Source organism: Betta splendens, chromosome 9 (assembly GCF_900634795.4).
Source record: "Betta splendens chromosome 9, fBetSpl5.4, whole genome shotgun sequence".
Classification (NCBI taxonomy): domain Eukaryota; kingdom Metazoa; phylum Chordata; class Actinopteri; order Anabantiformes; family Osphronemidae; genus Betta; species Betta splendens.
In genome coordinates, this window is record NC_040889.2 from 4245926 (window position 1) to 4259976 (window position 14051).

Consider the following 14051-nt stretch of genomic DNA (forward strand, 5'->3'; position numbering starts at 1 on the left):
CTAAACATAGTTATAATTAATTTGAGAGCCTCACTCTGAGCCTTTCTCACCCAAACTCTAAAACCCAGAAGCCAGTTGTGTTTTGTATTGTTTACCGTCCTCCTGCTCCATATTCAGAGTTCTTAACTGAATTCTTATCTGACTTAGTTCTAAGCACAGATAAAGTCATTGTAGTGGGAGACTTTAACATTCATGTAGATGTTGACGGCAACTGTCTCAGCACTGCTTTTAACTCATTAATTGGCACCATTGGTTTTACTCAACAGGTAAATGAACCCACTCATTGTTTTAATCATACCCTCAATCTTGTCCTGACATATGGAGTTGAAATTGACAATTTAATAGTTCTTCCCCAAAACCCTGACCATTTCTTATTAACTTTTGAATTTACCACAATTGACCTTGCAGCAGCTGGAAGAAATCTTACTATGATGTTTATCTTATGTCTCCTTCCCCCCAGTAGTTGTGCTTCTCCTCTGCTCTCTTTCTCTCCTCCACTCTGTCCTCACCTACAGGTATCATTGGACTTAGAGCTATGTGTCTGTGATGGGCAGCTGCAGATCCAACCATAATGCCTGTATCCAGTCCCTGGTCCAACCATCCTGTGCTCTGTTGTTGCTTGTTGTCGTTGCTGTGCTTTTTTCTTGGTCTCTCTCTCTCTCTTTCTCTCTCTCTATCCCATAACCCTAACCGGTCAAGGCAGATGGCCGTCCACATTCAGCCTGGTTCTGCTGGAGGTTTCTTCCTCGTTAGAGAGGGAGTTTTTTCTCTCTACTGTTGCTGTCAAATTGTAACTAAAAACTTGCTGTATATGGGATCTGTTGGGTTTAGTTGTGTAAAGTCTTAAACAATACCTTGTAAAGTGCCTTGAGATAACCTTGTTGTGAATTGGCGCTATATAAATAAAACTGAATTGATTTAAATTGAAATAAAGTTGATTTCTAGCGATAGCACAACACGCTCTAGGAGCATACACACACTAGGAGGCGCTGTGCATGTCGAGGGCCACAAATAGAAGCATAGGCAAGGGAGAAGAAGAGGCAACAACTGACCAATCACGTTGCGTCTTCACCAACACAAACGTCTTCAGAAACTCTACTTAAAACGTTACCAAATTAAAAGCGAAATATGAACCTGTAAACAGTAAAAACTTTGCCAGCACACACTTGGTGGTAAAACAACGGGGACTATGCTTAAGTTTTGTGCCTATGTGTAGTGACTACACCGAGAGGGGAGAGAAGAAGTGTTAGCCGATCTATGTTTATGCGACGCTAGCTCCATTATCTGTTTACTATTGGCGTTTACAGTAGCTGTTCGCTTTATGCGTATTTTTATGACAACGACATTGCGTACATCGACGCACATGACACCACGATGGAAGTGGCAACTAAAGGTAAACGAAACTGGGTAACATAATCAACAGACGAAAGTGAAAATAATTAGCATATAACTATTATGTAGTGTCTTCTGTGTGTGACTATAATAAATTAACAAACATACCAGTAGTCAGTGTACATGGACATTCCTGATGGATTTTATGTTTATAATGACTTGAATGGATTTTGTGTTGTTAGGCAAAGCGAAGAGGAAGCATTTAAATAAAGAGGCGTGTAATGAATTGGGGAGCACTTCGCGGGGAGCTGACGCCCTCACACAGCCGCCCAGGGTGAAACAGGGGTGGAGCACGCGGGACCCCAACAGGGGCCTTTACCCCAGGAAGCGACAGAAGTGGGGTAATGTGCTCTATTTATCTATTCAATGCAAGGTCAAGGACAATCAGAAATTCATGAACTAGCTGTTTATTATTGTGCACACTCAAGCCTCACCTCACTTCTTCTATAATTTTGTAGGAAGTCCTGCTGCAAAACAGAGTCACATTAATGACTTCTTCAGTGTTACCTCCAGTCCAAACAAACCCGCGCGAGCCTCTCTCTCCACACATGCAAATAAGTTTATTGAAGAGGTATCTCAAAAAGTTGTTGTTGTTGATGATGATGATGATGATGATGACGACGACGACGACGATGTTAGTCTCCTAGCTGCCCCCTTGATGCAAGAGTGTGGAGCAAATGAGGAGGAAGAAGAAGAATCTGATGATGTAAGCCTGTTGGCTGCTGAGGTGATGCCTGTGCCTCAGATGGAGGACAAAATTAACTATTTGGAGGGGGTTACATCTGAAATGTTTAGAGACGATGAATTTGACCATTTTAACATTGGAAGTCAAAAGATTGAAGAGGAGGTGGAGGCCCTCCCTGATGCCCACTATGGGCTCCTGGGCAACAGCAGGGTATTGCTAAAGCCCCAAGGATGCATAGATGACCTACCTGAAGAGGTGCTGAGGCAGATACTGAGCCTCCTGCCTGCCTCTGACCTATACTGCAATGGCGTTCTTGTCTGCCATCGCTGGAGGAACATCATACAGGATGCCAAGGTTACTGAGACATTATATAACTGTTACACGGTAAAGGCAATAAAACAAATCTATATAGCTGTGTACTTCAAGTAAATTAGTTTTTTTTCTTTTTCACAGTTTGTGCCCTTCAAGAAACAGTATTACCGCTATGTCATGAATGAGAAGGACACAGTGCTGGACATCTTCTCAAGGTTACAGAACGGCAGAGTAATAGCTCCTGCATTGTCACAGTACAGCATAAGGAACCTTGTTGTGTAAGTTCTAAGTAAATGCATTCCTTAAATTTCAATAAAGTAATAAATAATAATAATAATAATAAAAGCTTACTTTACGATGTAAGCCTGAATAAATAAATCCGGCGGGAGATTTTAGGCATGTGACTGCATATAGAGAATATACAATAAAGCAAAAAAAAAAAAATGCCAGTACAGTTGAGCACTCATGTTAAGTTTGTTGATATTTTACAAAAACACTTTTGTTCAATTTGTCATGTTTAAACTTCAACCACTAGATGGCAGTGTTGTATAGGTGTGTTTGTTTTTTTAACACTTACTGTCACACTACTTCTATTAATCTGTGCATTTTGTTCAGTTTAATGTCTCAGCATAAGATCGGAGAGCGGGTCAGATCGGAGGATGTGCTGCAGTGTGTCAAGAAACATCGTCTGTACCCTCACGCTGAGGCTGCTATCAGATTACATATTCCTGATATTCAAAAGTGCATTAATCCCGAAATCGAGGTCAGACTCCTCAAGATATTTCATTGCTAATAAATTCACTGATAATCCTTGGATTTTAGCTAAGACTCTTCACCACTGTTTTCTCATCTCCAGGGTCCCAATCCCTATGCGGCCATGGCTGTCATACTGATCTTAAATGAGAGCGTTGGCGATGTGCAGGATTTGGTGTTTCTGCTCACCAAAAGCTTGTCACATACCGCCATCACGGAGTACCTTAACCACATGGCCACAATGCTGCTTGCTTTGAACCGACACAACATCTCAATTAGTAACCGGTAAAAGCTGCCATTTACTGTCTACCACAACATCAATTATGGCTTCCTGTCAAACTCATTAACTTGCTTTTTCTGGCTCCTCAGGGTGCACTACAACATCTATTACGTGCTTCATCTGATGGAGAATGGCCCATTTTCAGTCAGCTCCAGTGAGAGCGGGTGAGGTTCTATACTGAAAAGCATTACGCAATTAGGTAGAGTGAAAGTGTTAAAAGCCATTGAACATTAATAAATTACAATCACACAGATGTTAATAATGGTAGTGTTAAACGTTTTTGATGACTGTGAGCTGAAATAAACTATACAATGGGGCACAATGGACTAGTGAGACTGTAAATTATGATGGTTTTTGTGTCCATCTGCACAAGTATTGGTATTTTGTGTTTTGTGCCTGTTTTAGGCTGCACCAGATTAAGCTCACAGGTGAACAGCAGCGCATTCTCAGCCACGACATCCAGGCAGACCATGTGGTCAAGATCATAGCATTCGCAGGTACAGTATGAGGAGTTCATACAACATACACAAGCATTTTTTATATATGTTATTATATATATAATGACTGACTTTTCTGATTTTTTTAATGTATTTGATAGACAGAAGAGTTGTGTCCAAACAGGGGAACATGCATTTAGATAGATGTTTGGTAATACTGAGTCACTGTAAGGTGTTGTGTGTGTGTTTGTGTAGTTTGTTGCTACTTCAAGTCATGAAATGATAGAAACTCCCAAACTAGAAATAAAATGTCTCCATCATTGAATTACCCATAAACCGAATGGCCAAGCGTATTTAAAGATTATGTCAATGAGTAATTTATTATATGCAATCATGATGTTTTTTTTTTGTCATGTACTTAAGCTCAGACTATTCTGACTTTATTTGTATTAATTAATAGAAAATCAAACATAAACCAGACTGTTCTGACCTGCCACTGTAGCTCTCAGTGTGTATCATCTGTGTAAAACAGAAGTATGTGTTAAAACATCACATCACACATGGACGAAGTACACTTCAAGATGCAAGATGTCCCCTGTATCCACTCATAGCATGAAGATTTGTACCAACCAAATGTTAAGATATTCATTCATCACAATCTTAGTACTGTAGTTTTACTGTAATTTTAGTGCTGTGTGTTGCAGGTACAGGGAAGACGACCACGCTGGTGAAGTATGCCGAGCAGCGGCCAGATCTCCGTTTTCTGTACGTGGCCTTCAACAAGTCAGTAGCCCGAGAGGCACAGTGTCGCTTCCCCCGCAACGTGGCGTGCAAGACGGTCCACTCGTTGGCGTACAGTGCCGTTGGCTGGAGGTGAGGACTAATGCTTTGTGCCAGATTCCCCACACGTTTCTAAATAATCAATAGTGTTACACCTTTGAAATAAAGACAATGAATGTAAAAAATAATCTTCTGAAACGCTGTGGGGCCGAGTGCATAGAATAGAATAAGAGTGAGAAATAAGTAGCAAGTGGAAAGACAAGCCTGGACGATGATATTTGCAGATGAATGACATCATCTCCTAACCTTGTAGTTGCTTCCTCAAGTAGAATGATTTGGCATAATTGCCTTTTAAAGCGCCTTTGTTATTATCTGGCATCAAATGGTGAGCACAGCCTTTTCCCTGTATTGTTTCTAATAAGCGCCACACCCTTACCCTGTGAGCAGTGACCACAGTGAGTGCTCATTGGGCCACAAATGTGGCCTCTTGGGTTTCCAAACAGGCAGCACTGCAAACAATCTGCAATCTGAAAAGCAACCCTGAACATAGAACTTAATAATGGCCCCTTCTCGGGTTAAAAGAATGCGTAACTTGATCTAGTAGCACTGAATTGTTTTCCATCTGGCAGGTACCGTCAGAAGCTGACGTTTAATCTGAAGCCTTTCACCATCAACTCTGTGCAGCCTGAGGGCCGCGGCGGCTTCGCCAAAGCCAAGGTGGTATTCACCACCCTCAACACATTCATGGCGTCAACGGACCCGACCATAACAACCAGACACGTCCCCAGCACGCGCGTATCTAAGAATGGCATCCGGCATTATATGGAGGAGGACGAGAAAAAGGTATGGTAAATGTGAATGGGATTTATTACTGTGAATGATCGCTACACAGCCATGTGTGAACTTCATATCTGTTGTAATTGTGCAGCTGTTTGTCCGCGATGCACAAAAGATCTGGAACAAAATGCAGGACCTTGAGGAGACTAGGGAAGCTGCCTATCACATGACCCACGATGGTACGTCTGTAATTTATCCAGTGAATAAAACTAATAATAAGAAGAAAGTTTGTTGTGGTGATCACTATAACATTTCATTGCCAGGTTACCTAAAGTTATGGCAACTCCAAAATCCCCATCTGTCTGAACAATATGATGTCCTTTTCATTGACGAGGCCCAGGACTGTACTCCAGGTAATGCTATTATAGCAGTTATGGAAGCATGATAATTGTATTTATTGTTGCTATGGTGAAAGCTCATTCTCACTTTCTGCCCACGCAGCTATAATGGATGTGATGCTGTCTCAGCGCTGTGGGAAAATCCTGGTTGGAGATCCCCATCAGCAGATCTACACCTTCAAGGGAGCCGTGAATGCCCTGCATGCTGTTGGTCACACGCACATCTATTACTTGACGCAGGTATGCTCAAATATGCCAGCAAAATATCGTGCTAAGTGAGAATAAGGCGCCGTTGATGCTCCTGTGTTTGTCCAGAGCTTTCGTTTTGGTGCTGAGATCGCTTATGTCGGTGCCACCATCCTCAATGTGTGTAAGGGAGTCCAGAAAATCCTCGTAGGAGGAAAGCAGAAAGGTAAACGCTTCTAGGTTTGACCTCTCTAAAATATGAGCTTGCTTAAAACGTATAATGATGTAAGAAATGTTTCTTGTCTCATTCTTTGTGTCTTCTGCAGGCGGTGTGTCTGATGAGACCGCAGACGCGGTTGCAGAGGCCGTGAGAACTGGTGTGAGTCCTTGTCGGGGTAAGACGGCCATCTTGTCCAGGTGCAACGTCTACGTGTTTAGCGAAGCTGTCCGACTGACCGACGCCAACCCGCAGTGCCGCATCCACTTTGTGGGAGTGAGAGCTCACACAGTAACATTAAACATTTGTATGAAAAGTCTACAGATATCAGGTTTGCTGATGCTGCATTTGGATCTTTACTTTTTCATTCAGGATATCAAAAATATTGGCTTGACTAGGATCATGGACATCTGGCAGCTGATGCGCATGACGCAGGAACACAACCAAGCAAATCAACAACATCAGCCACTGCCCAAATGTAAGCTCTGCACATTTCAGACTTCCCCCTTTATTTCCCTTTAAAAACAAATACACATGTATGCTGACATCTGCTCTGCCTTCAGTCAAGGATCCTTTCATTCGATTCTTCGCCAAGAAAAACGAGAACGCCTTCTGGGCCCTGAAGAAGTACATCACTCAGACTGAGGACTTGGAGCTGTCCGCTAAATTCAGCATTGTAGAAAAATACGGTAGGCGCATCCCTGAACTCGTAGCGCGGCTGGAAAGGTGTGCCGAAAGCAACTTTCACAAAGCAGGTACGTTCACACTGAAATGGCTGAAAAACACACACACACACACACACACACACACACACACACACACACACACACACACACATACACACACACACTGCATATCTCTGCATCGGCCCTGTAACCTGGTTACTTACGTTAATGGTGTAAACGATAGGAATGCTGCTATGTTATGTTCTAGTTGACATAGTCATTTTAACTTCCTCTTAAATGCTGCAGACATTAGCATTTTAAGCAAAAAAAAACAGTCGCCGTTGCAATCCCACTAGACCACACTATCCACACTCAGATTGATTGGGAAGACAAGCAGCAAGCTGGCAGCCTTTAGCAGGAAGAGATAAAGATAGAATGTGGACGTCTCTAAAACATGCGCTGTCTCTCTCATAGCTGGCTGTCAGCTAACAATAGCAGCAAAATATGATTTTGTCCAAGCAAATTTTCAGTATATTTCAAAATATTCAGGATTCAAATAATACGTATATGTGCACTGACATGGCCAGAAATGAGGGTTTCTCTCTTTACTGTTTTTGATTTCATTCATTTTGGCTCTTAAGTATCACACATTTTAGGTGCTGGGTGTATTTTTAAGCTCCTTACATAGCTCTGGCTACTCAGTGTTGGTGTGACATGCTGTGCATACCCATGCAGCAGCATGTCTGTGTGTTCTATTGTTGGTTCATGATGTAACATATTTTGCATTAATACATTTCTGCCCAAGATTTCATAGTCGGAACCGTTCACAAAGCGAAAGGCTTGGAGTTCGAAACGGTGATGGTCACGGATGACTTTGCCAAGGTCCCTTCTGCCAGACACAACTTGGATCACTTTAACTTTTCATTTGGTGAGACAGAGCATCCTTCTCTCTTCTGTAGACAGTTCCACATGTTTTTAGCCAGCCTCGCTTCTTGCAAAGGTGCTTTTAAAACCAGGATCAGCTGGCATATGGCTAAGACTTAACTCAGCTTCACAAGATAAGCAACAGTTAGTGAGTAGACATACCACATGATGCTACGTAGGTCCTATGCAAAAAATTGATTCTCTTTTTATTTATTATTATTCAGACAGGATTCCTGATGATGAGTGGAACCTTCTGTATGTGGCCGTGACGCGTGCCAAGACTTCACTGATTATCACTAGGAACATCCGCCACATTCTCACAATAGCTGGGGTGAGGCCATATTAGGTGCATGTCGCTTTTCTTCCGGCCTGATTCTGCACTTTCCCCTACATGTGACCTCATGAGAATCTGAGGTGTTGTTTTCTATTGGTCGCCCTTTCCAGCTGCCAGATACCGTCTCACTCTCCCTTATATAGGGGAGGTTGACTTTACTGTATAGCTCGAAGCTCTCAACTTCAGAAAGAATGATCTTGTAAACGAGGAGGAAAAAATTAATTGGCATATTTAGAAAAAAGATGGGAAAAGCCATGTTTTCAGTTTCAGGAACAGAATATCCCACACTAAAACAAATGGTGTGAGCACATGGTGTTTGGACTTTCCTATTTGGCACATGACAATTGTTACTGCTGCAGCTAAGTGCATCCAGCTGATCTCCTCACAGATGCAACACACACCAGGCAGGATGTGGTCAGTCAAACAAAGGCAGCAGTGCCAAACAAAACCAAAGACACACACGATGTACAGCTTATACTTTAGTCCTTTTATTCTCTTCAAATTGTTGAAAAATGTGCAGCTAGATCAGTAAAAGCAGCATTAGGCTGATGGAAAAGTAGAGGACATGGTGAATGAATGCCTTCCTGTCATCTGCAGGAGTATTTCTTGAAGTCGCAGATGCCCGTCTCGCTGGCGAATAGGAACGAGCCTGTCCCGTGCTGCATCCCGGACTGTCCCAACTGCGTCACCCCTGGCTCAGCCTTCAGCATGTGCAAGCAACGGATTAAATGCGTAAGACTTCGCACTTTCTACTTTGCGTATTTGCCTCTAGTTGAAGGTTTGTGAGAGCCATCCCTCCCTCCCATTCGTCACATTCAGACGGACGGCGTGTCAGAGGGCGGCCCGCTGTGCGAAAGGTGCGTGTGGACGCGCATCGGGCCCACAGCTTTTCTCATGACGGACGACGTGCTCTCCATGGCCGCGATGCCCCGAAGGATTGACGCGCACCTCTTCAACGCAATGCTCTTGGGGATTCTCTGAATGAGCCTTTGTGTGCGTTAGCCAGTCATGATGCACAGTGCACCTGACACTCAGAATCAGAGTGAAACCCAGCTTTATTTGAATGTTTTTTTTTTTTACTCGAAACATTTGCCTGGTTTCAAGTTCCTGGGTTTGTTTTTGTATGTGTTAATTTTTCCAAAGAAGAGAAAAGGAAAAATACGTGTGTCTCATGTTTATTACTGTAAGTGGATGAACAACAGACCAAAAGTGTCACATGTTGCACAGCTGTACATTTACACCTCAGTCCTCTGCTGATTGTCATTAGGGAAAACAAGTCACTAACCGACTTTCTTAAGGCAATTTCAACCTTATTTCACTCTCAACCACACCAGTAAGTAATTAGTGCTTGGATAATTTGGATTGCATCAGAAAGACTGCAAACATTTGCGACAGTTTTTTTGTGCAGCCTAACTAAACTAAACGAGGTTCACTTCGTTTCTGCAGTGTGCTCCGTGCTATCGCAGCCAGCAGCTGTTTCTCATCTGCCCCGTGTTTCTGTGGGATCGCTGGCCAACGCATCTCCAGTAAAAACAACCTTTTAGTTGAAAGATGATATATAGCAAACATGCTGTCAACTATTGCACAATCCCCAGAGCCGGTTGCTATCAAACAGAGCTGTTATTCCTGAGGAAAATGTCCTCATTCCAGGGATAGTAGTCAGCATTTGGCAGAGAAGTATGATGCGTGCTACGTGTGTATATACATTTGTTGTTAAAGCCTTAATTTCCAATTCTGGACCTTCATATTCACATTTTAACGCTTTCTCCCACTGGAAAGTTCCGCTTTCTGCTAAGACAGGATGAGGTTGTGCTTTTCAGTTGGCATGGTTCATTTCACAACACTCTGGAATCTGTGGGTTATCCAGTCCAAAAAAACTAAACCGTGAACGTCTAAATGTCTGCAGGACTCAGAGACACACTAGCTGTTAAGTAGGAATGTTGGTATGCACAAGTTTTAATATTCAAAGCCAGCCATTGTTATAAACTTACACATGTTCATGGAAGCAACTCATAATTTATTATCACAGCCATAAAAAAACAGTACATGTCATTTTTACAAGGAAAGGCAAAGAGTTTGCAGACTATGATTTCTAAGATGTTCAGAGGTGAGTGTTTGAGTCATTATGTGCTGCATCTGCAGAAAGAAACATCAATTCCTCTTTTAACCTATGACCAAAGCCACAGGGGAAACTCAGGTCATTTTCTAAGTAGTTTTGTACTTGGTGTTTTTTTAATGGACTTATTATTAACATTTTTGTCTATAAATAAATGTTTTCTCTATTCAAAGAGCTTCGCTGACCTCTTCCTGGCAGCGCAGAATTTTCCAAAGAGCATTAGCTTGTGTGTAATTATTAAAATCCCCCCTCACACACACTAGACCTGTTAGATGTGGGGGCACGGCCCAGGTGGTTAGAAGTCAGCAAAACTCCCACGTAATACTGAACTGGAGAGTTTATGAAGAATTAATGTTTGTGATGGAGGGTGGGGAAAGCACCGTTCTGTTTAAGCAGGCAAAATGTGATGTGATAACGTCATAGTTCAGATATTTATTCACAAGTCTCTTGTGTGCAAACAAAAAAAACTGACATATAAAGTCAACCTTCGGCTGAGGGTTCCTGGAACTGCCAGAGATCTTCACTGTCCGGAGTGGAGAAAGTGCACACAAGCTTTCGTTTCCAGTCCTGTGGCGCCGATATCTAATAATCCGCATTGGGCGCGACCCCTTTGACCTTCATTTAACTTGATACAGTGTCATTCAGGAAGTCCATTGATGCAATTTATCGCCACTTGTTCTTCTGGTTTCTCCTGTGAGAGGTTTTGTCTTTTCCTCCTGAAAAACAAGTATGTCATGATCAGTTGAGCTAAATCTACCAACATCTGAAGGCTGAAGATCTTTAATTAAATCTCAATTATATTGAAAAATAATTTACCTCCTAACAAAATACAAGCTGAATCCGATCAAAGCGCAGATAATCACCAGTGAAACGCAGCTGATTCCTGCAGCTGCTTCTTTGCCTGCTGGAGAAGCACAATTACTGTCTATCTCTCGGTACAATTCAAGTACAGTATAAATGTCTTTTATTAAAGCCATAAGACTTGCAGGTAAAGGAACTGCTCCAGTATCATAAGCTCACCATAACGAGGGGCATGTGCTGTGCTGATGGATGCACCGGTGGTGGCTGAGGCACTTGTCGTACGATCTGTCAGGGCTGTTGTTATAGTTTCTGCAACCACAAGTACTGTACTAAAACAATGCTCCTGTAGTTGAATTACTACAGTTACAGCATAGTATTACTTCAAAAGATTTAAGCATCAGATGATTTACCCTGTGAGTGAGAGGCTGTGGTCGACTCTGTGCTGTTAGTCAGCTCTGAAGGCGAGAAACTCTTACTGGGAGTCATCTGTGTACTGGTGGAAGCTGCTGTTGATAAGAAAACAGATAACTTCTACTAAAACTCCTAAGATTACTACATGACTGCATTTCCTGGTGCCAATAATCCTACTACTACTATCCTACCATCACCGCTACTCATTAAATGCACTGGTGGAGAAACCAACGTGTTTTGATTTGGAGTGCAGGTCTGGGGAAGACTCTTAATTATGGACGTGCTGCTCACGAATGACTACAGGGTTTTGTTAGTTCTTCTCCCCCTTTATATACACATACTGTACTCCTTTGGGCATTTCCATAAGCACGTTCTCTTCAACCTTATTACATAGGCTCAGTGGCCACACAATACACGAAAAACTTTTTACATGCTGACATGCTGACATGCTGACGCGACGTCCCAGCATTCATGCATGCATCCATTTAAAGACATAAGACCAAAGACAGGACGCGTAGACGTTATAAAAAGCAAAAGAATTGTGCTACAGCTTCACTGTTGATGACGTCAGATGACACATAGCTTGAATACGAGTATCAAAAAGAGACATTATCATCCATATTACTACCACTACTATCGCTAAAATGTACTTTTAAGTTGTAATATTAGTATTTGTTGTTAATATTAGTCATTAGTGCGACCAAAGTAGGATTATTAAATAAAATAATACTATTACTAGTTTTGCATGACCAAAGTTGATGCAGGTACAGGACTTACAGATTGTGCTGCTAATGATGGTGGTCATGATGTCATGAGGACTAGGCGTGTGAGCCGCTGGAAATTAGATTAGACCAAGTTGAGCTCACACACGATAAGAGAAGTACACAGCAGTCTTTTGGCTTGTTTGTGTTGTAATGTAATGTAATACCCGCATATAAACATGTGCATCATGGTTAATTTTCCCTTAATGATACAATAAGATCGACTTACATGTTAATTCACTCTGTGTTGGTTTGGGTCTTTTTGGGTCGTCTGAAACATAATGAATGAGAGTTTGGACAGTTTTATGAATCACCTACCAACTGAAACTGAACCTTCTCTGCTGTGATGACCTCAGTCCTGAAATTCCTCTCTCCACATTTACAGCTGACTCAGAGGCCCCTAACGTCCGAGTATCGTGTTTGTTTCCACCTCACTATTTCACGGGAAACTTGGTCCCAAGTCTTTTACAGTAAATGGCTCCGCCCAGGAATTTGGTACGCAGCGATCGTGGAGGGCCACAACTCTGGGCCCCTGGAACCGACACCTTTTTGTCTGCAGGCGCTGCCAAGAATGTGGTCGACACAGCATCTCTGCCTCGAGTCTTTTTTTCTTTGTGGTTTCACACATGAACATGGACCATTGCAGGTGACTGCCTAAAGATCACACATGCCACTGCAAGTATTTTTCCTTTCCTCTGCATAGTCTTCCACAGTTTAATTTCCTTCTGCGCGAAACACCGGTTTCACTAGTTTAAAAAAACTGTGCACTGCTTTCTTACCTAGGGACACTTCTCCCCTTTGAAATAAGTTACCGAGTCTTATGCCCAATAGTTAAACATGACATGAGATTATGTAAAGAAATGAATCTTACCTATGCATTCCAGGTTGGCATCAGTCCAGGATACCTTGCCTTTACTTTGGCTGCATTTTGTGAGATCTGAGGTTCCCGCTTTCCTCACCTTGCCTTCTACACACTTGTAACGAAAACGGTGGCCAACTGGAAAGCATCCCTGGGGGGGAGGCAGAGTGTCAGGCCTCAAAGGAATGTCTGGACAGGGACAAGTCTCTTTTTCTGTAAGAAAAAATAGAAAACAGGATGGATCTACAGACAGACATGGAAATGTTTCCTCATCAGCTGATCAAAAACAAATCAAGAAACAAATAAAAGACAGGTAATCGTGTAGGGTTCAGTGACCTGGCTTAGGTATAACTACACAATAACACTGTTCAAAAAAGGAGAGAGAATGCTCCAGCCTCCTGATGCTGTGAGTAGGGGATGGTCAAACTGCAAGTCGAAGGGAATCTGATAAGAAATATATGTGCTGATACGTTCCCTGACAAACAATCGACCGTCGACCGCGCGCAAATATGTAAAGATCTATCATGTTGTTACTATTAAATGAGCTGAAAAAATGACTCACTATTAATATTAAATCTAAAATCTTATTAAATCTTAGATCTATGTCTAATTACTTAACAATAATATAAATCCTGTATGACGCTTTGAGTGCAGTGACACAAACAAAGACATGTTAAATTGCAGCCAAGACGGAAACGAAAACAGCAAAGACAACGTTTCCCTCATCGGTGGCTGACCCGAGGTCAGTCGGTGCTCACCGTCCGGGGAGCAGCGCGCCGCTCCGAGCAGACAGACCACCACAACGGAGACCCAGAGCGCACCCGGACCCATCGGACACTTCCAGCGTGTTCGTGGAGAGAATTGCGCGGAGGAACGACCATTCTCACTGTGAGAGAATCAGCCTGTGCCGCTGCTACTAAAGACGAACCTTCGACTTTCACTTTCACCAGTGTCGCGCAATGC

General features: G+C 42.5%; 2 protein-coding genes across 11 annotated transcripts; one reads left to right on the forward strand and one right to left on the reverse strand.

Moving 5' to 3' along the window:
- The first annotated feature begins 1037 nt into the window (after positions 1-1037).
- Positions 1038-9301, forward strand: fbxo18 (F-box DNA helicase 1). Of its 4 annotated transcripts, none has more exons than XM_029160368.3 (21): positions 1041-1393; positions 1575-1733; positions 1851-2431; positions 2531-2667; positions 3005-3152; positions 3246-3427; positions 3512-3586; positions 3828-3919; positions 4549-4732; positions 5269-5482; positions 5568-5655; positions 5740-5829; positions 5918-6054; positions 6130-6226; positions 6327-6493; positions 6590-6695; positions 6781-6972; positions 7688-7810; positions 8031-8137; positions 8738-8872; positions 8960-9301. In XM_029160368.3, exons 1-21 carry the CDS (start codon positions 1375-1377, stop codon positions 9119-9121), a joined length of 3195 nt encoding a protein of 1064 aa, XP_029016201.1. In that variant the 5' UTR covers positions 1041-1374; the 3' UTR covers positions 9122-9301. The 4 variants fall into 4 exon arrangements, 3 of the variants coding, with proteins under 3 accessions (XP_055367343.1, XP_029016201.1, XP_029016202.1); XM_029160369.3 differs by having other exon boundaries at positions 4564-4732; XR_008695554.1 differs by lacking the exon at positions 8960-9301 and having other exon boundaries at positions 1038-1393; positions 7688-7954; positions 8738-8755.
- An 835-nt stretch (positions 9302-10136) lies between these two features.
- Positions 10137-14045, reverse strand: LOC114861383 (uncharacterized). 7 transcript variants are annotated; one of them, XM_029160517.3, is made up of 8 exons: positions 13847-14045; positions 13101-13301; positions 12459-12500; positions 12246-12302; positions 11468-11560; positions 11277-11366; positions 11073-11160; positions 10137-10972 (listed from the first exon to the last, which is right to left on the reverse strand). In XM_029160517.3, the coding sequence occupies exons 1-8, from the start codon at positions 13917-13919 to the stop codon at positions 10894-10896; spliced, it is 723 nt and encodes a 240-aa protein (XP_029016350.1). In that variant the 5' UTR covers positions 13920-14045; the 3' UTR covers positions 10137-10893. The 7 variants fall into 7 exon arrangements, with proteins under 7 accessions (XP_029016350.1, XP_029016349.1, XP_029016348.1 ...); XM_029160516.3 differs by having other exon boundaries at positions 11073-11157; positions 11468-11563; positions 13847-14044; XM_029160515.3 differs by having other exon boundaries at positions 11468-11563; positions 13847-14044.
- Positions 14046-14051: the final 6 nt, after the last annotated feature.